Source organism: Phoenix dactylifera, chromosome 7 (assembly GCF_051530095.1).
Source record: "Phoenix dactylifera cultivar Ajwa chromosome 7, Ajwa_hap1_PhDact_Kaust_v1.1, whole genome shotgun sequence".
Classification (NCBI taxonomy): domain Eukaryota; kingdom Viridiplantae; phylum Streptophyta; class Magnoliopsida; order Arecales; family Arecaceae; genus Phoenix; species Phoenix dactylifera.
The window spans coordinates 12,203,799-12,230,450 of record NC_143196.1 but is presented as its reverse complement, the minus strand read 5'-3'; the positions used below and the strand labels follow the sequence as shown (position 1 = coordinate 12,230,450).

The window sequence follows — 26,652 nt, the reverse complement described above, 5'->3', positions numbered from 1 at the left end:
AAATTCAGACTTTTGATCGAGTCAATCAAGCAAACAACTAATCAAAATCCAAGGACTGTTTCTAACTTTAGACTGAAAATTCTAGACTTAATATAATATTGGATACACCCAACGTTGGGGTAAACTCCTAACTTAAGACTCCTAATCAACTAGGACTTCTTCAACGTCACATGGACTTAATGTAATTGATGTTGGAACTCCTTGGACCTAAAGTATTTTGGCGTTGGAACCTTGGACCCAATGTAATTTGGTGCACACCCGAGAAGAGGACTCAATCTCCATGCACGCGCGATGCTTGGGCTCATGCTCCTGCATCATATGCCCTCCTAAATGTAAAAAATTGCATGAATACCCTCGTAGTTACTATTTGTATATATATTCATATAAATTTTTCGATTTGCATATCTACTTATTAAAGATATTTCAATCATTTTAAATTTAAGATGCTTACTCTTAGCAGTATTAAATGGGATGGATATATGCAAAAAGAAAAAAAAAATATACATATAAAAAAAGTATATTTATGAGGATATATATATATATATATATAAATTTTGAGAGAATATTTATAAAAAATTGAATGTTTAGTGAGTTATTCACACAAAAAATCTGAAAATAAATAGTATCAAGGGCTTGAGCGTGGATCCAACACACGTGACACCATAAAGCGATGCAGCCACTGATTACCATTATCATGACATGGAAGCGGGAGGAACTAGAGGTGCAAATGGGTCGGATCGGATCGGATCCTGAGTGACCCCGACTCGACCCGATTTCTTATTCGGGTCCTAATTTTGGACCCAAACCTGACCCAATAGAAAATCGGGTCGGGTCGGGTCTACGATAGATCCAATGGGTCATTCGGGTCTGATCGGGTTTGCGGCTATCATCAAAAATCTAACTAAGCAAAAGCGGGAGAGTTAGAAACAAGAAGAGAAGGGAGCAAAAAGAAGAAGAAGGATATTTCTAGTAGAAGAAGCAGCAGCTCACCAGATCAATGGCCTCGTTTTTGATCTCATCGAGATTGGTCGCCTTGTCCTCTCCCATCTCCAAAGAACCCAGTAGTCCCGAACTAAGCGACCGTTACCCTCCTTTCCTCCTCTCTTATGAAAGAAAGAAAGTAGCTTCAGCAAAAAAACAAAAAGAAAGAACCACTCATATCTCTGCCTATTGAACCACTCAGATGTCGGCAGCCACTCATATCTCTCATATCTCTGCCTGCAAACCACTCATAAGTCATATCTCTCATATCTCTGTGGCGTACAAGCCTGCAATGCGAGCACCTACCCATATTGAAGCAAATTTATTTATTATTTATAAAAATATTTTTATATTTTATATATGGGTCATTCGGGTCGAGTTTGAATTTAGTAAACTCAAATTCGATCTGAAAATAAAACAGGTTCAATTTTTGGATTCGATCTGACCCCGCGGGTCCTCCAATTTGGGTCCAGATTGAGTCTAACTGGGACGGATTGGGTCACAGGTCCATCTGATCTATTTGCAGTGAGAATCTGGCTGCAGGGCCTTAACCATCTGCATCTGTAGTTGTGAGGAACCATGCGGGCGTGTGTTTAGTCCCACATCAGTTATTCGCTGGATAGATTTTGGGTACTTATACAGAATATAGGAATCCAAATAATATCTTCCGGCTAGCCATTTTGAGCGAGGTCTTGGGTTGTTACAAATAGTATCAGAGCGGACCTGGCCCATAACTTATGTGGACTACGGGACACTGCAATATGGATTCATTGGGGCTGACCACGAGCCGATTATGGTATTTGCGATTAGATTTGAATGGATTTGAATTCTTAGTTTGACGAGGACATCAGGACTTGAACGGGAGAGCATGTGAGGATCTATGCAGGCGTGTGTTTAATCCTATATCGATTATTCGCTGGGTAGATCTTGGGTACTTATATAGAATCGAGGAACCCAAATAATACCTTTTGGTTAACCATTTTGGGGGAGATCCTAAGTTGTTACAAATGGTATCAGAGAGGATCCGACCCATAACCTATGTGGACTAAGGGATACTACAGCACGGATCGATAGGGGCTGACCATGAGCCAATTATGGTGTTTGTGATTAGATTTGAATAGATTTGAACCCTTAGTCTGATGAGGACGTCAGGACTTGAACGGAAAGAGTATGTGAGGAACCATGCGGGCATGTGTTTAGTCCTACATCGGTTATTTATTGGGTAGATTTTGGGTATTTATATAGAATTTAGGAATCTAAATAATACCATCCGGCTAGCCATTTTGGGTGAGATCTTGGGTTGTTATAGTAGTATTCTATAATCGGGCCAGATCGGCGTCAATTTGAGACAAAAAAAAAAAAAAAAAAAACCTTTTACCGTAACCCGGCCAGGCGCGCGTCCATCCGGTCTCCGATTATGTTCTGACTCCGATTTAACTACTAAGGACCCATCAATTCGACGGTGATCCGCAATTTCCACCCATCCCATTTCCCCGCCGTGACTCGCCCTTCCAATCCCAGCCGCACATCCCTCGAACCGGCGTTTGCGGTTCAAAACCTCATCTCCCCGCCGTCGTAAAAACGCGGAAGAGGACGACGACCTCATCACCCATGGCCACCGGTTCGCTCCTCGAAGCCACCGCTTTGCTCGGAGAACCGCCCAAATTCCGGCCTCGCCCTCTGAAATGGAACCCTTTCTTCCACAAATTCCAATCCCGATTGCCTCTTCCTCTTCCCACAATCGCTAAATCCATCAAAGTTTCTGTCCAATCCGTCCTGAATCCGGTGGCGGCGCTTCGGCCATCCGCTGCCGCTGCGCCCTCCTCCCCGGAGGAGAGGAACAAATTCGCGAGGGCGGTTCTTGAAACCCTAAGAAGGCTGAGGAAATCGGCGATCGCCGTCGTCTTTCTAGGGTTCCTCCTGACGGCCGATCCGCTGGCCGCCCTCGCGGCCTCCGGGGGAAGGATGGGAGGAAGTGCCTTCTCTTCTTCTTCTTCTCGGTCCCATTCTTCTTCTTCTTCTCGGTCCCATACTTCTTCTTCTGTGCATTCTTATTCGAGACCCTCAATCTCTAGCTTCTCATACTCTGTTCCGTACTACGCTCCCTCTCCGTTCGGAGCAGGAGGAGGTTTAGTTCGGGCCATCGGGGTGGGCTTCAACTCGGAGGGTGGATTTATCCTCCTTATGCTTGGTTTTGCGGCAGTTATTTTGCTCGCTGGAATTATTTCGGACCAGAGGGATGGTGGGAGCGTCCTCGCTGACACCCGCAAGACAAGTGTCCTCAAACTTCAGGTTTGAGGAATATCTAATTCTCCTATACTTCACTAATATTAGTAAATTTTTAGCTGAAGGTGTTTGATTCTCTATTTTCTTTTTGTCCTACTGGGTATGTTTTACTTTTTTTTTTTTCTGTGGTTGACTTCATTGCTTGATTAATTAAGCTGTTCTCTATGCCTGTCACAGTATTCAAGCTTCATGTTTAAGGCGTAGTCTCTATCTTATCTTTTTCTGCGTGAGAGTATCTGAAGAGTATTTAATCATTGAAAGATATTACAAAGTTGAGTATCTAAAGTATTAGACTTGATGGAACATTTTCTAAATTCTTATTAATTTATACAAAGTCATTCAGCATTCAAAAGTGGCTGGTCCTTGAACTCTTTGTTCACGGGCAGTATTAAAAATCTCAGCTATTCTCCTTTCCCATAACCCTGTTAATGTTTGCGAAATTAACTTAGTTTTATATACATAATATCATCTTGCACAAAAATTGATTTGTTCATTAGGAGTGGGTACTAAAGCCGCTTCTGGTTATTTTTGCTAATTGAAACTTTATGTGTAGTTGCATACTGAGGTTAAGTGAGTCTATCGTCCTCCTCCTCCTCATCATCATCATCTTCTTTTTCTTCTTTTTTATGTGTGTGAAGATCCTGAATATAATAGTAGTGTTATTCAACATATAGATTATAGGGAATTATTTCTTTTGTAATTATAGATGTAAGAAGTTATTTCTTTCAAGAACTTGGAGAACTTGTGAACACCTGCTATGTTGTACTGTAATTAGAGAGACATCATTATTTGAATCTAAATATTTATTCTGAATCTTGTTCTATTTCCCTTTTTCTGCCTCTGGGAGTTATTAGAATTTGGTGCTGGAATTAAACAATTTTGCATCTACTGCAAGATGAAGAAGTTGACCAAAGTGTTCACATACAGTACAAAAGAGGGTCTTCTAGATGATTTGAATTTTTCCCTTTTTGACCAGTCGGCATGCTCTTGTAGGTTGGCTTATTGGGCATGGCACGATCACTTCAGAAAGATCTTGATCGAATTGCTGAAACTGCAGACACATCTACTCCAGAGGGGTTGAGCTATGTGTTGACAGGTAAAGTAAAGCCAGATCTACAAGGTTTCTCATTTTATCAAATTATCACAATTCTATGATATTAAATAAGAACTTGTTACTTGTATATGCTTATCTCTTCAGTGCAAATATCTGTGTTTGAAACTTTTAACTAGCTTCACTCTATTTTTCATTTTATTGCTTTTTTTGGAGCTTCTTTTATATTTCATTTCCTAATTTAATTTCAGTAATGGGAATCAGTTTGAAATTGTTATAGATGGTAACTCATGTATGTCTCTCATGATGTGTCTTTTGATGTGTTTAACATGCTATCATTGGGCGCATTAACCATTTGGAATTAAGACATGTTGATCATGAAATTGCTTCTTGCTTATATTTTCATTTTTTGAATAATATGCTACTTTTGAGATGATCTTTTCTGTTCATAACATCATTTTATGTGGAAATGTCATGGCAAACTTGATAATCAATACCAGTGTTTTGAAGCATTTTTTACTCAAAGCAGTTAGTTTAGTTGATGCAATTTGCCATGTCTCTGTTGAGTCCACAATGTTCTATGTGACTGATATGGAAGGAAGAAAGATGACAAGCTGTTGCATCAACATAAATTAACAAATCTTTAAGTCTTACTGAGGAGATTTTGTAGCTTATGGTTATGAACATCAATTTTAAAGAAACCCTGAACCATATTCCTCATACAAAGAGAAGGCAACAAGACCACAAACACAAGAATGAATACAGATCCCACTGTCTAGATCATGTATGATCGTTAAAATTGAAAAATTCTCTTGAGAACACTACCACCTTTTTCATAAAATCATGCTAGAAATGTAAAGATCGAACCAACTCCCTTACATCCTGCATGAAGTGATGCAGGAGAACAACTCTAGAGTGACACTCTCCTAAATGATAAATGTATACAATTAATTAGCTTGATTAGTCTGAAGCTACCATATAGTGGTACAAAACCAATATGCTGTGAGGAAGACTGTAAACTAATGCAATAACAAATAGCTAAACTAAGATATAGGCTAATGAAATGGTATGATGCAAGTATCTGTTGGGCCTCGGTGATATTTTAGGATATCCAGAAGGTAAATCTAATATTATACCTACAGGATGGTGGTTGTTAGATCCTTGGAAGCCATTCCAGAAGGTGTATGAAGGATTCTATCATTCCGTTCTGTCACAACTGTACAAATCATCTACAAATGCAATTTGGGAGCATGCAAGATTGTGTCCATTGAAATATGGTGCCAAGCAAATCTCCATCTATAAGGAAATGGGATGAAAGGTGATAGACTGGGATGTTAATAAATTTGAAATTAAGGGATAATGATGGGTTTTGAAGTGGCGAAGGGAATTTTGGGGGAAAACATGATTACTGTTTTTAGAAAGATTGTAGGGCTGAGTTTGAATAGTATTGATGGCTAATTTTGTTAATTATTAGCTTAGGATTCTAAGGATTAACCAGAAGGATAAATGGTAATAGGAAGGAGGCACTGGGCTTGTTGTGCAGCTGTGAACATTAAAGGACTGGCTAAACAAAGCCCCTTGGGAAGCTCTTAGTAGTCAAGGGAAAAAGCTAGCCATATAGGCTTTACCAGCCCTTTTCATGGGTCTTAACTCTTATGTAGTCGAGCTCCTTTTATTTTTTTCTAATTTTTTATTTTGTGTGGACTTATGTCTGTAGGGGTTATTGTTTGCCAATATGAGCTTCGTTTGGGTGCCCATAGGATCATTCATTGCTTTTGCCTTGAAAGGTTCATAACTAAAGTTTACTTAGGAGATGAAAGCTGATTATTAAACCATTATAGGAGTCTTATAGGAGTGAATTTTTAAGATGATTGGTTAGTTTTGCTGCTATCTCTTTTTAATGGAGCCCTTATAGGAGTCATAACCACATTGTTGCTGGTGGTCCAAACCGAGAACGATTGGCACAGCGGTGTGAACGGGGTTCCCTTTGAGTTGCTTTGGTTGCGCTCCGCCTTCCGCCGTGAAACCTGCAAACAAGCCTCGCACCACCACCGGGGTAGTGGGGGCCCTCCGACGATCAAGTCAGAGGAGATCGTAGGAGAAGGAGAAGGAGAAGGTAGCAGGTGAGTTGATACTCTGGAAGATATCTCTTACCCTCCCCCTTCCCCCCCAGCCTCATATATATCAGGCTGGGGGGTTTTTCCGGGGATTCGTCATCGTGTGGCACGATGGGGCTGCCGCTGACATGGCCGTTACAGGGCGTCGTGGGGCAGCGCTGGGTACAGCCATGGCAGGGCATAGTGGAGCTCCGCTTTGTACGGCTGTTACAGGGGATCGTGGGGCAGCGCCGGATACGGCCGTTGCAGGGAGTAGTGGAGCAGGGGGGCCGCGGCGTGCCTCAGAGGAACAGTCTGTTGCTGTCGAGAGATTGTCGATTCGGGGTCGGATTGCTGGATCAAGGGGCAGCCGACTCGGGGTCGGGCTGCGGAGCCGAAGATATCCGACCCGAGGTCGGATTGCTGGATCAAGGGGCAGCCGACTCGGGGTCGGGCTGCGGAGCCGAAGATATCCGATCCGAGGTCGGATTGCTGGATCAAGGGGCAGCCGTAGTCTTCCTGGGCGCGCGTGCCGGTCACGTGGGGCATGGTGGCTAAGTTCCCCCGTAACAGTAGCCCCCCACTCCCGAGCCTGGAACCAGGAGGGGAACGGGTGAAGGGAGTGATGCTTCGAGATTGCCGCCATCCCTCGGAAGGGCGCGCGCGCTCCGAGCTTCCCGCATTCTTTATGGCGTATGGCAGTTGTCGCTGATCTGGCGGTCTGCGATTTCGGCGGACATCCTTCCTTAATGGCGTCGATTCGCCTTTGGGGCGCGAACAAACTTTCGGCAGCCAGGCGTCCTCTGGCGTCACCGAGGCGTCACCCGCCTTTCCGCCTATTTAACCGGGGGGCCCTCCCCCGTCCGCCTCTCTCTTCACAGGCATTTTCAAGTTTCTCCCTTGTGCCGCTGCCGTTGCCGCCGAACTGTTCGTTCGCTCCTCCTTTGACGCTCTCGGAGCCGTTCTTCCATCCTTTCCGGTGAGTTGCCCCACTCTTCAATTTAGGGTTCTCCGTACTTTCTCCTTTCGTGTTAGTGTACTCCAGTCGTTCCGGTGCCTTCCCCCCTCTTGACCCCGTCCTGACCGTAGGTTCACTGGCCATTAGGGATGGACGAAGTAAGGGCGGACCGCATTCAGTCGGAGCTGGTCCCTGAAGACCTAGATAGGTTCGTGGCCCGGTACCACCTTCCCGAAGCCTGCAACATTACGCTCCCGGGGCCTGAGGAGAGGATGTCCCATCCTCCTCCAGGGAAGGTCGCCATCAATGAGGACATCCTTCGGGCTGGGTTCCGCTTTCCCCCTTCGGACTTAGTCGTGCAGGTGCTTCGGGGTTTAAGAGTGGCGCCGACGCAACTGGTGCCGAACTCATGGCGTATCCTGACGGCCTTCCAGGTTCTCTGCCGCATGCATGAGGTTCCCGCCACCCTGAATGTCTTTTGGGAATGCTACGGCCTGAACGGCCACCCCCGGGACAGAGGGTGGTGGTGCTTCGGGGCGCGGCGAGGGTGCGGCCTCGTCAAGGATGCTCCTTCCTCCATTCACGGCTGGAAGGAGCGTTTCTTTTTCATTGACGTAGATCCCTCTTGGAGAATCGGGACAACCTGGGAGACGCCGATGAAGTCCCCGATCGGCTTATCGAGGTTGTCGAGGGAGGAGTCCGATGGCGTTGCCGTCTTGAGGGGGCTGGTTGCCGAGGGCCGGCTTCCCCCGGTGGCCCGCCTTATTTCCGAGGATGCCTTGGTGAACGTCGGTCTGAGCTCGGTCCCCGCCGACCGTGAGCCCGCCACCACTTCTTTTTTAGCTCTTTTCTCCTCTTTCGTTTCTTCTTTCCATCAGTTTCTCAGTCTCCAACCATCTCGTCCTTTTTGCAGAAATCGACGACGTCATGCGGTCGGACAAGGCGATGGCTGTCAGTAGGGCGTCCCTACTGGAAACGGTCCGGAGGAAGAAACGGACTCCTCCGAGCGGGGTCCCACCGGCGAAGAAGTCCCGCCAGCAGGCGACTCCGACGCCGACAGACGGGTCCGGACCCACCGATCAGGGGGGCGCCGCGGGCTCGGACCGACAGTTGACACCGTATCAGCCCTCCGGTGATGAGACTACCGCTTTTCCGGAGGCGTCACCCGGGCGCGCCCGAGACGGCCGGGTCGGACGCAATCGGTCCCCAGCCCGGCCTTCGACTCGGTCGGCTTCGGATGATACGAGAAGGAGCGTGCCGAGGCCCCGGCCGAGCGGGACCCTGTCGATTTCTGGAGCGGCCCCCGCCCCGAGCACGGTCAGCATGACTCTCCCCCAAGCAATGGGTAAGGGTAAGGCCGCAGAACCACCGTCCGGCTCCGGGGCGAAGTCGGGGTCAGCCTTCACTTTCGCCGGCGCCCGAAACCTCATCGAGACGGTGCTGCTGGAGAGTGACTGTAGGCGGGTCCGGCAGATGGGGATCCCTGACGTCGGAGCTGCCAGCTGCGTCTGTCTCATGTCGGTGAGTGTTCTTCTGGCCGCTTTCGTCATTTATAGGCTCTATTGATCCCCGCCTGACACCCTCATTTTTCCTATTTCTTAGCTCGCCCAGTACATGATCCGTCTGGAGGAAAGCCACGAGGAACAGGCGAGGCTTCTGGCGAGGGCCGAGAGCCGACTGAAAGCTGTAGAGGAGGGAGGCCAGGCTGCGGCAGGGAGGATGACCAGGGACCTCGAGACGAGGCTCCAGGTGGCCGAAGAGCGGGTACTCGGCTTCGCCGCCCTCGAGAGGCAACTGTTGGAGACTCAGGAGCAACTCAAGGTTGCCTCGGGTCTCGAAGGCGAGATCAGGAAGGCGGAGGAGCGGGCCGAAGAGCAGTCCCGGAAGGCTGTCGACTTCCGGGAGAGGTGGGAGAAGGCCCAGCAGTCAGCCGACAACGCCCGCAACCGAGCCCAATCTCTTGAAGCCAAGCTGGCCGAATTGGAATCGGCCTTGGAGGAGTCCCGCGCGAGCAACCAGGAGCTTCATTCGCGCCTGGAGGAGGCTGAGGCTGCTCGCGTTGCTGCCGAGGCGAAGCACATGGAGGCTCGGGCCGATCTGCTGAGGGTCTCCTCCGAGGCGGACGACCGGATTGTGGCGAAGGTCATGGAGCCGAAAGCTCAGATTACGGAGCGAGCGGAGGCGGCACTGGCCGAGAAGAGCGCGGAAATCGGGCGTCAGGCGGTACAGGCCTATCGTCAGTCCGCCGAGTTTATCCGTGACATGTCGGACGCGGGGTCCGACTCCTTTGTCTTAGGCTTCGATGAAGGCCTGGCGAGGGTGTCCGCTAGATACCCCGAAATTGACCTGAGTGGGGTCTCCCTCCTCGACTCCCCTTCGATGCCATAGCCTGCTGATTCTCCAACTGTCTCCCTACCCCTTGCGGGTGTGCTCGCCGTTCCCGACCCAAGGGTTCCTCCAAGCTGACCCTCTGTATTTTTCTTTGTTCTTTTCTTTGTATGTTGGCGTTTTGCCATGTTGTATGGGTCTCGGCCCTGGTGCAACGAAAGTTAATGCAAACAGAGTGTTTCCTCATTTCACTTTCATCCTTCCTCTTTTTAACTCTCGGTAGCGCCTCGCCGACTCCTGACTCTTGAAGTTCCTCCGGCGCTAGGCCAGGCATCCGAGGGTTAGGCCTCAGGAAATTCATCCGGCGCTAGGCCAGGCATCCGAGGGTTAGGCCTCAGGAAATTCATCCGGCGCTAGGCCAGGCATCCGAGGGTTAGGCCTCAGGAAATTCTTCCGGCGCTAGGCCAGGCATCCGAGGGTTAGGCCTCAGAAAATTCTTCCGGCGCTAGGCCAGGCATCCGAGGGTTAGGCCTCAGGAAATTCTTCCGGCGCTAGGCCAGGCATCCGAGGGTTAGGCCTCAGGAAATTCTTCCGGCGCTAGGCCAGGCATCCGAGGGTTAGGCCTCAGGAAATTCTTCCGGCGCTAGGCCAGGCATTCGAGGGTTAGGCCTCAGGAAATTTCTTCCGGCGCTAGGCCAGGCATCCGAGGGTTAGGCCTCAGGAAATCCTTCCGGCGCTAGGCCAGGCATCCGAGGGTTAGGCCTCAGGAAATTCTTCCGGCGCTAGGCCAGGCATCCGAGGACTGAGCCTTGGGGAATTCCGCTCGTTGGTTGGCCAAGGCTGGCGCAAGCCGAGGCGACCGGTCGGGGCTTCAGGCTAGTCTGCTCCCGGGATGATCATCGGGTTAGCCTGGCATCCGAGGGCCGAGCCTCGGAAAATTCCGCTCGTTGGTCGGCCAAGGCTGGCGCAAGCCGAGGCGACCGGTCGGGGCTTCAGGCTAGTCTGCTCCCGGGATGATCATCGGGTTAGCCTGGCATCCGAGGGCCGAGCCTCGGGAAATTCCGCTCGTTGGTCGGCCAAGGCTGGCGCAAGCCGAGGCGACCGGTCGGGGCTTCAGGCTAGTCTGCTCCCGGATGATCATCGGGTTAGCCTGGCATCCGAGGGCCGAGCCTCGGAAAATTCCGCTCGTTGGTCGGCCAAGGCTGGCGCAAGCCGAGGCGACCGGTCGGGGCTTCAGGCTAGTCTGCTCCCGGGATGATCATCGGGTTAGCCTGGCATCCGAGGGCCGAGCCTCGGAGAATTCCGCTCGTTGGTCGGCCAAGGCTGGCGCAAGCCGAGGCGACCGGTCGGGGCTTCAGGCTAGTCTGCTCCCGGGATGATCATCGGGTTAGCCTGGCATCCGAGGGCCGAGCCTCGGGGAATTCCGCTCGTTGATCGGCCAAGGCTGGCGCAAGCCGAGGCGACCGGTTGGGGCTTCAGGCTAGTCTGCTCCCGGGATGATCATCGGGTTAGCCTGGCATCCGAGGGCCGAGCCTCGGAAAATTCCGCTCGTTGGTCGACCAAGGCTGGCGCAAGCCGAGGCGACCGGTCGGGGCTTCAGGCTAGTCTGCTCCCGGGATGATCATCGGGTTAGCCTGGCATCCGAGGGCCGAGCCTCGGGAAATTCCGCTCGTTGGCCACGCGCCTGTCGCTTGCCGCTCGACGGGATTTCTCCGTGGCCAGCTACAATCGTGTTTCTCCTCTTCTCCAAGCGTCGCCTGGGGAACACCAGAAGGGTATTAAATGCTAATTGAGGCGTTACCTGGGAAATCGGATCGCCAGTTGCTGCTTGCAAGGAGTGTCAGTTAAGCGGCCGCGATACGCGCGTTCTTCGAGGCGGATGCGGCCTGGGCGCGAGCGGAGATACGTGGGCCGTGGGATACACACCGCCCGGAGTGTCCTGCATGAGGAATGCAATTAAGGAGAACGACGCTTAGGAGATCGTGGGAGGATACGCCTCGAGAGCTGGAACGGCTCCGGATTCGGTGCGCCCGCCTTTATTGGAGCCACCCGCATCGGAACGACCGGGGGGCCACAGTTTGGCTATAAATATAAGTGCAGGCGCGGTGGAGCCTGCCAAGTCGGAGCTATTCAGGTTGCCATGGATCGTGGACCTTCTCTCCGGCGTGTGGCTGGGAAACCCCCGCCGGAGGAACGGGAGGCGCGCCCCTCGCGACTTCCGCCAACTAGCCGTTTCATCTGGGATCAACAAGGAGGTTCTCCCCGGCGGAACTCCGCTCTAGGCGTTTCATCCGGGATCACATCCCCCCTCCTTTCAGCCCCGCCTCCCGATTGAGCTCTGCGCCAGACGCTTCATCCGGGATCGCGACTCCTCGCGCTCTTCTTCCTTGTATTCCTTCCCTCCCCTTCTCCTGGGGAGGACCGGAATATCCCTTGGAGGTGGCGTTCCTCTGGAGGTAGCGGGAACTCCCCCTTCGTCCACTTCTTCTTCGTCCGCGCCGGCTCTTTATCTTTTGCGTGAGGCGTTGATGGCGCCTCCGGGGAGAAGCACCCACGCCCGGTGGGATTGCAGCTGCTTCGGATGGAGGGTTCGGGATCCCAGATCTTCGGCTCCACGGAGTCTCCACCTCTTCCTTGTTTTCTTTATTCCCCAATTCTCCTCTGGGAATTCTTTGTGATCACACGAACACACCGTTGTAACCAGGAATTATTGAAATGAAAAGAATTGTACATTTTTCGAACTGTCTTCCTGGCTTTGTCGTTCTACTGGTGATACACCCGCAGGTTAGCGGAATTCCAGCTTCTCGGAATTTCTCGACCATCTAGGGCCTCCAACTGGTAGGAGCCAGGTCGGTTTACCCAGCGAACCCTATACGGGCCTTCCCAATTTGGCGCCAGCTTCCCACCTTCCGCGGGTTGAGATGCTTTGGCTCGCCTTAGCACCAGATCTCCGATTCTGAAAAGTTTTGGTCGGACCTTGGAGTTATAATATCGGGCCACCCTCCGCTGATACATCGCCATCCGAACCTGTGCCATTTCTCTTGCTTCTTCCAAGAGGTCCAGGTTCCCTCGGAGTTGCTCCGAATTGGCCTCGGGTCGGTGCGCGGCCACCCGGGGCGAGGGGAGTCCGAGCTCCACGGGAACAACCGCTTCCGTGCCATAGGTTAGGCTGAAAGGCGTCTCCCCGGTAGGGGTCCGATGCGTGGTCCGATACGCCCAAAGGACATTCTCGAGTTCTTCAACCCAAGCTTGCCCCGTCCGACCGATTCGCGCCTTAATTCCTTGGAGGATTGTCCGATTTGTGACCTCGGCCTCACCGTTGGTTTGGGGATGCGACACAGATGTGAACCGATGCTCGATACCGAACTCCTCGCAGAAGTCACGGAAATGCTTGTTGTCGAACTGTCGACCATTATCCGAGATGAGGACCCGAGGTACCCCAAATCGGACAATGATGTTTTTCTTCACGAACTTCCGGACTTGCGCCTCCGTGATAGTGGCCAGCGGCTCTGCTTCCACCCACTTGGTGAAGTAGTCGATTGCAACAATCAAAAATTTCCGCTGGGCTGAAGCGACGGGGAATGGTCCGAGGATATCCATTCCCCACTGTGCGAAGGGCCAGGGCGCGGTGATTGGTGCCAAGGGGACAGAAGGGACTCTCTGGACGTTGGCGTGGCGCTGGCAGGCGTCGCATTTCCGTACGTGATCCTTCGAGTCCTCCAACAAGGTAGGCCAATAATAGCCTTGCCTCATGATCTTGTGCGCTAAGGACCTAGCCCCCAAGTGCGATCCGCAGACGCCCTCATGGACTTCGCCGAGGACGTAGGCCGCCTCCGAGGGGCGGAGGCACCTTAAGAGGGGGGCGGTGAACGAGGTCCGATACAGCCTCCCTTCATAGAGTACGTAGTGGGCGGACTTCTTGACAAGTCGCCGAGCTTGATCTTCGTGTTCAGGGAGGATCCCTTCGGCGAGGTAGGCGACGAGCGGGTCCATCCAAGACGGCTCCGGATCAATCTTCATCACCGCTCCAGCCTCGCCGATGCTCGGGGCATCCAGGGTCTCCAGGTAGATTGCCCTTGACAAGTTGTGCGCCTCTGTGCCCACCAAGCGGGACAACCTGTCGGCCCTGGCATTTTCGCTTCTGGGGACCTGCTGGATGTCGACACTGCCGAGGTCGGGAATGAGTGCTTGCACCTTCCGGACGTAGTTCTGCATGGTCGGGCTCCGGGCCTCGAACTCCCCACGAACCTGCCCGACCACCAGCTGGGAGTCGGTGAAGACCTTCAAACGCCGAATGCCGAGCTCCCTGGTGAGTTTGAGTCCCGTGACTAGGGCCTCGTACTCCGCCTCGTTGTTGGTCACTGGAAATCCAAACCTCAAGGCATACTCGGCTATCACTCCATCAGGACTGGTAAGGACCAGCCCGGCCCCTCCACCCTCGGGGTTCGACGACCCATCGATGTGAAGCGTCCAGATCGGGAGGTCGAGGCTGGGCGTTTCCGGCGGTCTAGGTTCCGCCTCCTGCACCGTGCACTCAGCGAGGAAGTCCGCGAGCACCTGGGCCTTGATGGCGGGTCGAGGCTGGTAGCGGATGTCGAACTCACCGAGTTCTACTGCCCACTTCACCAGTCGTCCCGCATTCTCGGGGTTGCTGAGGATCTGCCGTAGTGGTTGATCGGTTAAGAGGGTGACCGAATGAGCCTGGAAATAGGGGCGAAGCCTCCTGGTCGCGGTCAGCAGCGCGAAGGCGATCTTTTCAGCCTTCGTGTACCGCGTCTCGGCATCCCGTAGGACCCGGCTGATGTAGTACACAGGCTTCTGGAGCTTTGCCTCTTCCCGAACCAGCACCGCACTGACCGCGGTTGGGAAGACCGCCAGATAGAGGTAGAGCATCTCCCCTTCTTGCGGCTTGGACAGTAGGGGAGGAGACGCCAGGTATTCCTTGAGCTGGTCGAATGCTGCTTGACATTCGGCCGTCCAGAGGAAGTCTTTCGGGCGTTTTAACACCTTGAAGAATGGTTGGCAGCGTTCGGCCGATTTTGCCATAAATCGTCCAAGCGCGGCGACCCTTCCAGCGAGCTCCTGAACCTCCTTTACTTTGGTCGGAGGGGACATACCTTGGATGGCCTTGATTTTGTCCGGGTTGGCTTCGATACCCCGCTGGTTGACAATGAAACCGAGGAACCTCCCGGCCGAAGCGCCGAAGGCGCACTTCGCTGGGTTCAGCTTCATGCGAAACTTCCGCAAGGTGGTGAAAGTCTCCTCCAAATCCGCGATGTGCTGGTCTGCATGGCGGCTCTTCACCAGCATATCGTCCACGTACAACTCCATGTTCCGGCCGATTTGCTCTTTGAAGATTTTGTTGACGAGGCGCTGGTAAGTGGCGCCAGCATTCTTCAGATCGAAGGGCATTACCTTGTAGCAGTACAGCCCCCGGTCTGTTATAAAGGCAGTTTTCTCCTCGTCCTGTGGGGCCATCATTATCTGGTTGTAACCGGAGAAGGCGTCCATGAAAGACAGCAGCTGATATCCGGAAGTCGCGTCGACCAGTTGGTCTATCCGCGGAAGCGGAAAGCTATCCTTAGGGCACGCCTTGTTCAGGTCGGTATAGTCGACGCACATCCTCCACTTCCCGCTCGCCTTCCGGACAAGTACAACATTTGCCAGCCACTCGGGGTAGCTTACCTCCCTTATGAATCCTGCCTCCAAGAGCTTGTCTACCTCCTGGTCGACCACCCGGATCCGATCCGGGGCACAGTGTCTCTTCTTCTGCTTTATTGGTCGGTGGGTCGGGTCGACGTTGAGGGCGTGAGAAATGACCTCCGGGTCGATCCCAGGTACATCGGCCGCTGACCAGGCAAATACGTCGGCATTGGCTCGGAGGAATTCCACCAACCGGGCCCGAGCTCCCGGGTCGAGATTGGTACCGACCCGGACCGCCCGGTCGGGGCGGCCTTCCTCAAGGGGGACTTCGACCACACCCTCGGCCGGCTCCCCCTGCCGCAAGGCCACCTCGTCTCTGGCATCAAGGGACTCGACGCTTAGGGCTTCCACGGGCTTCTTCCCTTTGAGGGTTGCTAGAAAACATTGCCGTGCGGTCGGTTGGTCACCTCGGACCTCTCCGATCCCGACCGCCGTGGGGAATCGCATGAGCAAGTGGTACGTGGAGACCACCGCGCGAAGGGCGTTCAGCCCGGGTCACCCGAGGATAGCGTTGTAGGCCGAGGGAACACGGACGACCAAGAACCCGAGTCGCACCATGGCTTCTGCGGGTGCGACGCCCGCAGTCACAGGCAGCTCAACGACACCTTCCGCCGGGACAGCGTCACCGGTGAATCCTACGAGGGGGGTGGACATTTTGTGCAACAACTGTCTGGACAAGCTCATCTTTTGGAAGGCCTCGTAAAACAAAATATCAGCTGAGCTTCCACTATCCACAAGAACACGCCTTACATCATAGTTTGCCATAGTGAGGGAGATCACCATGGCGTCATCGTGGGGAGTCTGAACCCCCTTTACATCCTCATCAGAAAAGGTGATTACATTGCCGACCTTCTGCCTCTTTACGACGGCCGTCCCTGACGCTTCCGTCGAGCCCCCTGCGTTCCTCACGGGCCGAGAGCAGCCCCCAGTGATAGTGTGGATCACGCCCGCAACGGGTCGATTCTGCTCCCGAGGCTCCGGAGGAGCCGGGTCGGCCGGACGCGGGTCTGCGGGGGGACGTCGGTCGCTCACATATCGACCGAGACGCCCCCGACGGATAAGAGCCTCGATCTCGTCCCGAAGCTGGAAGCAGTCCTCTGTGTCGTGACCGTGGTCTCGGTGGTACTCACAGTACGCCCGGGAGGGCCTCTTTCCAGGGATCCTTCGTATCTGTCTCGGGGCCGGGAGGTCCTCTCGCCCCTTGATCTCCATAAGGATCTGGGCTCGGGGAGTCAGGAGAGGGGTGTACCGGTTGAAACGTCGGGGCGGAGAACGAGGGCGTGGGGCGCCGTGGTTCTTCGCCGGCGTCGGGCTTCTGCGCCGACGCTGGGGCGTCGGGCTCCTCCTCTGGCGTGCCTCTTTCCGCCTTTTCTTCCCAAGCTTTTGTGGGATCTCGGCGGCCTCCTTGCTCCGGTGGGCGGCCGCCTCCTCGGCGTCCGCATACTGGTTCGCCCGGGACAACAGCTCTGGGAAGCTCCGCGGCAGGCGTTTGTACAGGGAGAAGGTGAGTCTACCCTTCCGGAAGCCACGCTTCAGGGCTGAAAGAGCTACCTCCTGACTCAGGTTCCGGACCTCCAGCGTAGCCTTGTTGAAGCGGGTAAGATAATCCCGCAGGCTTTCTCCCTCGTTTTGCCGGACATCAAAGAGGGAGTCGGAGACCAGTCGCCGCCGGCTACTGACGGCGAAATGAGTGATGAAGAGGCGAGTGAACTGGTCGAAGGACCGGATTGAGTCAGCCTCCAGCCCGGCGAACCATGCCCTCGCCGGGCCACGGAGGGTTGCCGGGAAAGCCTTGCAGAGAAGGGGATCTGATGCTCCGTGGAGGAGCATAAGGGTCCTGAAACTCTCGACGTGATCCCGCGGGTCCGCCGCCCCGTCATAGGGCTCGATCGCCGGCATTTTGAACCCCGGCGGATTCGGGGTCCGCAGGATCCTCGAGGCGAGCGCCGGCTGGGAGGAGATCTCTAAGTCGGCGAAGGGATCTTTGGAATGGCCCTTCAAGACCTGGAGTTGTCGGTGGAGATCGTCCACCCGCCGGTCCAGGGAACGCGACCGGCGGGTGGGAGACAAGGAGCGGCGAGAGGGGGACCGACTGGAGCGCGGGTTCCTCGAGGACTGGGGGGTCTGGGAACGCGCCCGGGCCCGCCTCTCGTACCCCGCGCAGCTCCGGTGGGAAGGTCCCGACAGAATGGAGCGTGCTCGAGAATCCTCCTCGCGCCGGCGCTCCTCCCCATGGGAGAGGAAGGAACGCGGGTTGAGGAGGACAGGCGAACGCTCAGGCAGCGGCGGCTCCTGAGCCTGCTGCGGCGCCCGGGACATCGCACCCTGCAGATTCTGCACCGCTTCCGCGAGGGTGCGAACCTGCTGGGTTAGCTGGTCGAACTGGGCGGCTTCGACCATCTGAATGGGCGGTGGGGCGGTGGAGTGTTGCTGAGAGCGTGTTGGGGATGCAGCGGCCTCCCGGCCAGTGGCGCGAGAGGCCCCGCGACCGGAAGCATTGGAAGCTCCACGACCACCTCGCCGTGCCATTACGATCGCTCTGTGATCCGGGCCCTTCCTTTAGCGCCAACTGTTGCTGGTGGTCCAAACCGAGAACGATTGGCACAGCGGTGTGAACGGGGTTCCCTTTGAGTTGCTTTGGTTGCGCTCCGCCTTCCGCCGTGAAACCTGCAAACAAGCCTCGCACCACCACCGGGGTAGTGGGGGCCCTCCGACGATCAAGTCAGAGGAGATCGAAGGAGAAGGAGAAGGAGAAGGTAGCAGGTGAGTTGATACTCTGGAAGATATCTCTTACCCTCCCCCTTCCCCCCCAGCCTCATATATATCAGGCTGGAGGGTTTTTCCGGGGATTCGTCATCGTGTGGCACGATGGGGCTGCCGCTGACATGGCCGTTACAGGGCGTCGTGGGGCAGCGCTGGGTACAGCCATGGCAGGGCATAGTGGAGCTCCGCTTTGTACGGCTGTTACAGGGGATCGTGGGGCAGCGCCGGATACGGCCGTTGCAGGGAGTAGTGGAGCAGGGGGGCCGCGGCGTGCCTCAGAGGAACAGTCTGTTGCTGTCGAGAGATTGTCGATTCGGGGTCGGATTGCTGGATCAAGGGGCAGCCGACTCGGGGTCGGGCTGCGGAGCCGAAGATATCCGACCCGAGGTCGGATTGCTGGATCAAGGGGCAGCCGACTCGGGGTCGGGCTGCGGAGCCGAAGATATCCGATCTGAGGTCGGATTGCTGGATCAAGGGGCAGCCGTAGTCTTCCTGGGCGCGCGTGCCGGTCACGTGGGGCATGGTGGCTAAGTTCCCCCGTAACACACATCAATGAAGGTTTTTGTCCACTGTCATGACTTATTTGATTTCCAATTGAAGAATCCTAGTTGTAGCAGGAAAGGCATGCAATTAAGTCTATCAAAAGATATGTAGCAACTGGCTATTTTTGTGTGGTGATTTATTTGTACTAGGCAGATTTTAAGTGAAAGATCATGCAAGGCTAATGGCATACTAGCATCTTTCCTCTCCTCTTCTTTTACATAGCATATTCTTATATGAGTTTGCTCATTTAGATCTAGAGTTGTTTAGATTTTTCTCAAAAAGAGATGAAAGCGGCATTATTATCTGATCAATTCATGTATGAACCAAATCAATTGTTTATCTTGTGCAGTCTCTAGACCAATCATCAAAATTAGATTTCTTTTTAGTTCATTGGGCCCATAGAGTTTTAGTTTTGAGAATGTTGAATTTTGGATGGTTTCGATGGTTTTGTTTTGGCTATGGAGTTTTAGCTAAGCATAATTAGGAAATATTATGAAAATGCTAGAAAAAATAATAAGAGAAAATAATGGAAACTAGGAAAAAGATCTCATATTGTAACATCAGGATCAATGTCCCCGAACTAGTATCAGTGTTGTATCTATCGGTGAACAGTATGGTACAATACCAGTTCGGTACTATACCGACACAATACGCAATGGTGTATTGGTTTTGTACTAATTTGTCATTTCTCTCTCTCTCTCTCTATATATATATATATTATTTTTTCAATTTTTTATTTTTCAATTTTACTATTTTTACTAATTATTTTAATGATTGTGGTTGTTTAATTTAGGATTTCAATGTTGTTTTGATATCTTTGATGCTAGATTAGTCTCGAGTCTTGACAAACATACTATAATCGATAAATTAATGTAATTGCAACATAATTGAATGTATGAGTACATATAATTGAATATACATATAATATATCAAATAGATTTGAAGTACAAAATACGTGCCAACATTTAAAATTTTGTAAAGTTTCTGTGTCCCTCATACATGTCGAATCCTAGTCAGAGTCTTAGACTGAGATACTACACCAACTTTCTAGATAATCTGTCATCTATCCTTGTGGTCTATAATCTCCACCTCCTGGATAGCCATCCTGATACCGATCTTCTGTCTGATGCTGGACTGGCCATCAAAAGATTGATGTAGTGAAATCTGACTTATAAGTTGCCTGAGAATGCCGAGGATGGTAGCCACTCGAATACAATGTCTTAGATGAAGAATATCCATGTAGGTCATAGCCTAACTGTGTGGAATAGAATTTGGTTTACAACTCAGATCCAGATATGTCCAGAAACTTTACCACACTTGTAAGGTCATCTACGGTAGCAACACCATATTTCAAACCATCTTGAGAGACTCATCTTTTCTATGTAATCGTATCCTCATGGGCTCTACTAGGTTGCAAACTATGGTTCCATCTTGTATGGCATGAATGAACTACTATGACTCATCGGTAAATCGATGACCGTGGGGCTCAGTCATATGCACTCGTGCCATATCATTGTCACCTTCATGGCCACCAGATGTATAATTGCTTATCATTATCACTGTTATCGTGAGATGATTTGGGCAACCGATCATCTGAGAGTTCATCAGTCTCGAAATTAGAGTAAACAAACTCCTCATCCACTCTCTATAGTGGAACTATCGTTCCCTCTCCCATCCTTGCTGATTTGAAGAATTGTTTTCTTTCTCTAGATGTCCCTATTAGCTTGGCTTTACTGGATGGGTTGATTGGGCCCACCACATAATTGTTATCACGTAATTGTCGTGTGATAACAAAATCGGCCTATAATTTCATAAATGCCCTTCCCACTTTCAATCTATCATGAAAGATTATTAAAAAAAATAGAAGAAAGACAAAAAAATTAAGGTAATCCATTGATCACCTATTAGTTACTTTGAGATCTATGCAAGCAAGTTAGATCACCCACTGATTGCTTTGAGTATGTAGCTGGTTGGACCACCCATTGTTTGCTTTGAGATCTGTGCAAGTGGATGAATCATGGAGGATGGAGCGCTTTGAGGAGGTGGGCTATTTGGTGGGCCCGGGTCGGCGATTTGGTGGGGATCGAAGGTGGGGGTGGGGAGGAGGGCTTGGGTGCAAGGAAGAAGGGGAAGTGGTTATGGGTGGCAGGGCAGAGGCTTCCTTTCTACCCCTCCGCCTCTGATGTCGATGGTTGGGATAATAAAGTGAAGGCCTTATAGTGTACATTGAATGCCTCCTTCGGGTGGTGGAGCTCGACCCTTCTTTGGGCAAAACCTGATCGTGGCCGTTAGACCCTATGCCTCCTCCACTAGCGAACGATGGCAAGATGTGCCATCAGTCTCTGTATTCATTGGAGCATCTTTGGTCGGGGCTTCTCGACCGGCCGTTGTCGCCGATGATGAGGACCCCTTTGGCAAGGATGCTCCTGGTAAAGAGAACTTTAAGTGCGGTCGGCTCCGGCAGTGCACCATCTTCAAGTGGACGAGTCTTGTTCTCATCCTCACCACTCTCGCTTACATCCTCTTCATTTTTGCCCTCCGGCAGAAGGCCTTCTGGGCATCTGCCACTAGAAGTGGGAGCTCCTCGTCCTCTTTCTCATCTCTGTCCTTCTTATCTCTGATTGGGCCATCCATGTCTATGATGTTCAGAAGGCTTTGAGATCTGATGGTCATGGGTGGAGAAATCTTCACCTTTTTCCTCTATCCAGCTTGCTTTGAGGTCCATGCCCATGGAACAATAATGGGGCGCTTTGAGATCTATATTGAAGGTGATCCAATGGTGGTTTCTCATGAAGGAAAGTAAATCCTTCTTTCCTTGAAGGATACAACCATGATCTAGCCCTAGATAGATTGTTGAGCCACATAATAAAAACTAAGTTTTGGTAGCTCATTGAAGCTTTTTAAAAATTTAGGGTCTAAGTGTTTCTAGCCCAAATGTTGCCCAAGATAACAACCCAAGAAGGGGGTTGAATTGGGTTTTCCAAATTTTTAGGACCTTAATTTAGATGATAGATGTATGAGTAGTTTAGCTTGTGTTAATTATATAGCTGCAGTGGAATCAAAAAGAACACAATGCAAACATACAAGAAGTGTAGTGGTTCGGTGCTCTCCAAAGCACCTACGTCTACTTCCCAAGCGTCCCCTTAGAAATTTATAGTTGGATTGTTTTATCGGGCTCACAATCCAAAAATCCTACAATTGGTTTTACGGGATCACCAATAATCTAACCGTTGATTTTACGAGCTCACCAACAACCTACACCGTTGGTTTTACGGGCTCACCAACAAACCTTACAAGAAATAAGTAGAGAAAAAGTTTAAAGCTCCTAAGTGAGCAAGTAATACAATAATGCACTTAAAGAAGAGGTAAGAAAATATATATTGCTTTGTAGATTGCTCCTCTTATTTGCCAATGTTGCTTCACTCCTCAAGGGGTTGGTAGAGTTCTTGAATGCACTTGAAGACTGCTTAACCTCCTTTCAGAATTTGAATGAAGCAAATTGATGAAGAACACTTGGACTTTCTTTTCTCTTGAATGCACTCTTGATTTTTGCAAAAGATCCTTTCCTCTGATGAATATTACCTCTTAAATACTTCTCCAACCTCAAATGGAGAAACTAGCCGTTGGAATGGAGAAACTAACCGTTTCTAGCCCTTGGAGACTCAAATTGTACTTCTGCAGAACTAGCCGTTATGCTGTCAGTCGTGCTTGGGTCGGTCCGAGCAAATCTGGGGTCGACCCAAGTTACTGTTCCACAGACTAGGGTCGACTCATGTTTATCTAGGGTCGGCTCCAGCTACAGTGGGGTCGACTCAAACCTGGTTGGGGTCAGCCCTCTCGGAAATTTCAGAAGCTTGTTTTTCTAGTCATTTTGGGCTGGGGTCGACTCAACTTTTCTTGGGATCGACTCGAGCTACAATGGGGTCGACTTAAGCTTATCTGGGGTCGACCCTCTCAGGGATTCCAGAGACTTGCTTTTTTGACTCTTTAGGCTGGGGTCGGCTCATGCTTTTCTGGGGTCGACTCAAGCTACAGTGGGGTCGACAACCCCATTTTGTTGAGGCGTTCTAGGAGCTGAAAATTGATGAGAAATTTTATTTTCATTACAAAATTCTTCAAAGTGTTGATTTTCAAATTCGGTTCCATGATCACTACGAATTGAGATTAAAGTGATGTTCTTTTCAGTTATAACATTTTTGTAATATTTCAAAAAGGCTGAAAATGCTTCATTTTTATGTGCAAGGAATGACACCCATGTATATCTTGAAAAATCATCTACAATTACTAGTCCATACTTTTTGCCTCTTAGACTTGCAGTTCTAATTGGTCCAAATAAATCCATATGGATGAGCTGTAATGGCCTAGTAGTTGAGACTATATTCTTAGATTTGAAAGATGACTTTGTTTGTTTACCCAATTGACATGCACCACAAATTTTATTCTTTTCATAAGTTAATTTTGGAAAACCTTTTACTAACTCCTTTTTAACTAATTTTGAAATTAATTTCATACTAGCATAACCTAGTCTTCGGTGCCATAGCCAACTAGTTTCACTTATCCTATCCTCATTGGCAATTAGGCATAATCCATTCTTCTTGGTTAGATCATCAAGGTCAACGATGTAAATGTTTCCATGCCTATGTCCTATGAGTACAATACTATTATCTTTGGGACTAGTGATTATACATGCTGAAGATTTGAAAGAAACTTCAAAATCTTTATCACAAAATTGACTTATGCTTAGCAAGTTATGTTTTAGACCATCAACCAACAAAACATTATCTATAAATGTAGATGGAGTGATATGGATTTTACCCTTTCCAATAATGTGACCTTTGCCGTTGTCACCAAAGGTTACCACTCCACCATCTTTAGATTCCACGGTGATAAATTGATCCTTATCACCTGTCATATGTCTTAAAACAACCACTATCTAGATACCATAGTCGATTCTTCTCATTGGTTGTAAGACATACCTGCAAGCAAAATCAAGGATCCATTTTAGGTACCCAAACTATGTTGGGTCCTTTAGGGTTAGTAGTTATGGTTCCTTTTGGAACCCAAATCTTCTTAAATCTTGGTTTACCTTTTTCATTTAATTTGTTGTTATAGTTAAGTTTTCTAAAATCACATTCATATGTTTTAAGTCCTACTTTGTTACAGCAATAACAAGTAGTATTTTCATTTTTGGATTTTACAAATATATTCTTCAAATACTTTTGCTTTTTGTTTGTTCTATACTCTAATCCTGCTTTATCATAAACAACTCGTTGACTATCAAGAATCATGTTTAATTTAGTTGAGCTGAGTGTAAATTTATCTACTAGGGATTTATATTTTTCTACATCTTCTTTTAGTTTAATGTTTTCATTAATTAGATTTTTAGTTTCATTAGTAAACTTCTTAATGTTTCATAACCATTAGATAGTTTTAGCTTATCTTGCATAAGTGTCTGATTTTTATTCTTTAAAGTTTTATTTTTATGAATAAATTTCTTGTGTTCTTCCATAAGATCTAGAAAAGCATCATGCAATTCATCTACAGTAAAGTCACAATCAAGTTCAGCATCTACTTGATCGTCGTTTGCCATGAAGCACATTTGAACTGTATGTGGCTGATCTTTCTCTTCTGAGCTTGATTTCTCACTCTCACTCCATTCAGCCATGAGAGCTTTCTTCTTAAGTTTCTTTGCCATCCATTTTAATTGTGGACAATCTATTTTGAAGTGCCCGGGCTTATTGCATTCATAACAGATTAGCACTTTTCTTTTCTTTGTCCTTACTCTTTTCTTTGCTAGTGCTGCTTTTGGAGAATGGCTTTCTCTTGTGAAGTTCTTTCTTATTTCTTATGAATTTTTTGAATTTCTTGGCAAGCATCGCTACTTCCTCTTCATCGTACCCCTCTTCATCATCAGACTCATCCGACTCACTGTTCTCTTTAGGGATAGTAAACTTCAAGGCAATTGTCTTCTTTTTCTTGACTTCTTCCGAGTTTTGCTTCATTGTCAGCTCATGGGTCATGAGGGACCTTAGGAGCTCTTCTAGCTGAAATGTATTGAGGTCCTTGGCCTCTTGAATTGCAGTCACCTTGGCCTCCCACATACGCGGTAGAGACTTGAAAATTTTGCGTACCAATTCAGAGTTAGAATAAGATTTGCCTAAGCTTTTGAGACCCTTGATTATGTCGGTGAATCTGGTAAACATTTTAGTTATACTTTCAGAGGGTTCCATTTTAAATAATTTGTATTTGTGTACTAGCATATTTATCTTGGATTCTTTAACTTGGCTTGTACCTTTATGTATAACCTCTAATCTATCCCAAATTTCTTTAGCTGAGTTATATGTTGATATTTTGTTAAACTCATTTGCATCTAGTGAGCAATAGAGGACATTCATGGCTTTGGCATTAAGTTGAGCCATCCTCTTATCATTATCATCCCATTCCTTTTGTGGCTTAAGGATGACCATGCCATCTAAGCTAATAGTGGGTGTGTGTGGTTCTTCGACTATGATTCTCCATATGTCATAGTCTAGTGCTTGTATAAATATTCTCATTCGTGCTTTCCAATACGTGTAATTAGTGTCATTAAATAGGGGTGGTCTATTTGTTGGTTGTCCCTCGGATAGAGAGCTACCTGTATGAGTTGTCATGATCTTTGGCTCTTTATTGTTAGATCAACAATTAATACAAGAGCACCTGCTCTGATACCACTTATTGCCTAAGATAACAACCCAAGAGGGGGGGTGAATTGGGTTTTCCAAATGTTTAGGACCTTAATTTAGATGATAGATGTATGAGTAGTTTAGCTTGTGTTATTTATATAGGTGCAGTGGAATCAAAAAGAACACAATGCAAACACACAAGAAGTATAATGGTTCGGTGCTCTCCAAAGCACCTACGTCCACTCCCCCAAATGTCCCCTTGGGAATTCACTATAATCCCGCGGAATACAGTTGGATTATTTTACCGGGCTCACAATCCAAAAATCCTACAATTGGTTTTACGGGATCACCAATAACCTAACCGTTGGTTTTACGGGCTCACCAACAACTAACACCGTTGGTTTTACGGGCTCACCAACAAACCTTACAAAAAATAAATAGAGAAGTTTAAAGCTCCTAAGTGAGCAAGTAATACAATAATGCACTTAAAGAAGAGGTAAGAAAATATTTATCGCTTTGTAGATTGCTCTTCTCTTCTTTGCCAATGTTGCTTCACTCCTCAAGGGGTTGGTAGAGCTCTTGAATGCACTTGAAGAATGCTCAACCACCTTTTTTTAGAATTTGAATGAAGCAAATTGATGAAGAACACTTAGACTTTCTTTTTTCTTGAATGCACTCTTGATTTTTGCAAAAGATCCTTTCCCCTGATGAATATTACCTCTTAAATACTTTTCCAACCTCAAATGGTCCCTCCTTAGCTGTTGGAATGGAGAAACTAGCCGTTTCTAGTCGTTGGAGACTCATTGTATTTCTGCAGAACTAGCTGTTATGCTGTCAGTCGTGCTGGGGTCGGCCCGAGCAAATCTGGGGTCGACCCAAGTTACTGTTCCACAGACTGGGGTCGGCTCATGTTTACCTGGGGTCAGCTTCAGCTACAGTGGGGTCGACTCAAGCTTGGCTGGGGTCGGCCCTCTCAAAAATTTCAGAAGCTTGTTTTTCTGTCATTTTGGTCTGGAGTCGACTCAACTTTTCTTGGGGTCGACTCGAGCTACAGTGGGGTCGACTCAAAGTTATTTGGGGTCGGCCCTGTCAGGGATTCTAGAGACTTGTTTTTCTGACTCTTTAGGCTGGGGTCGACTCATGTTTTCCTGGGGTCGACTCAAGTTACAGTGGGGTCGACTCAAGGTTATCTGGGGTCGGACCTCTCAGAAATTTCAGAGACTTGTTTTCTGACTTCTTTAGGCTGGGATCGACTCATGCTTTCCTGGGGTCGACTCAACC

At 49.4% G+C, this 26,652-nt stretch overlaps 1 protein-coding gene across 1 annotated transcript in view; it reads left to right on the top strand.

The window, feature by feature from the left end:
* The first annotated feature begins 2,447 nt into the window (after positions 1-2,447).
* The window catches only part of LOC103724067 (myelin-associated oligodendrocyte basic protein), a 46,337-nt gene continuing 22,132 nt past the window's right edge, over positions 2,448-26,652 (top strand). Inside the window, exons 1-2 of the mRNA XM_088701228.2 lie at positions 2,448-3,273; positions 4,261-4,363. Coding sequence (XP_088557354.2) covers positions 2,593-3,273; positions 4,261-4,363 — 784 coding nt within the window. The 5' untranslated portion in view covers positions 2,448-2,592. The remainder of the gene's footprint in view (positions 3,274-4,260; positions 4,364-26,652) is intronic.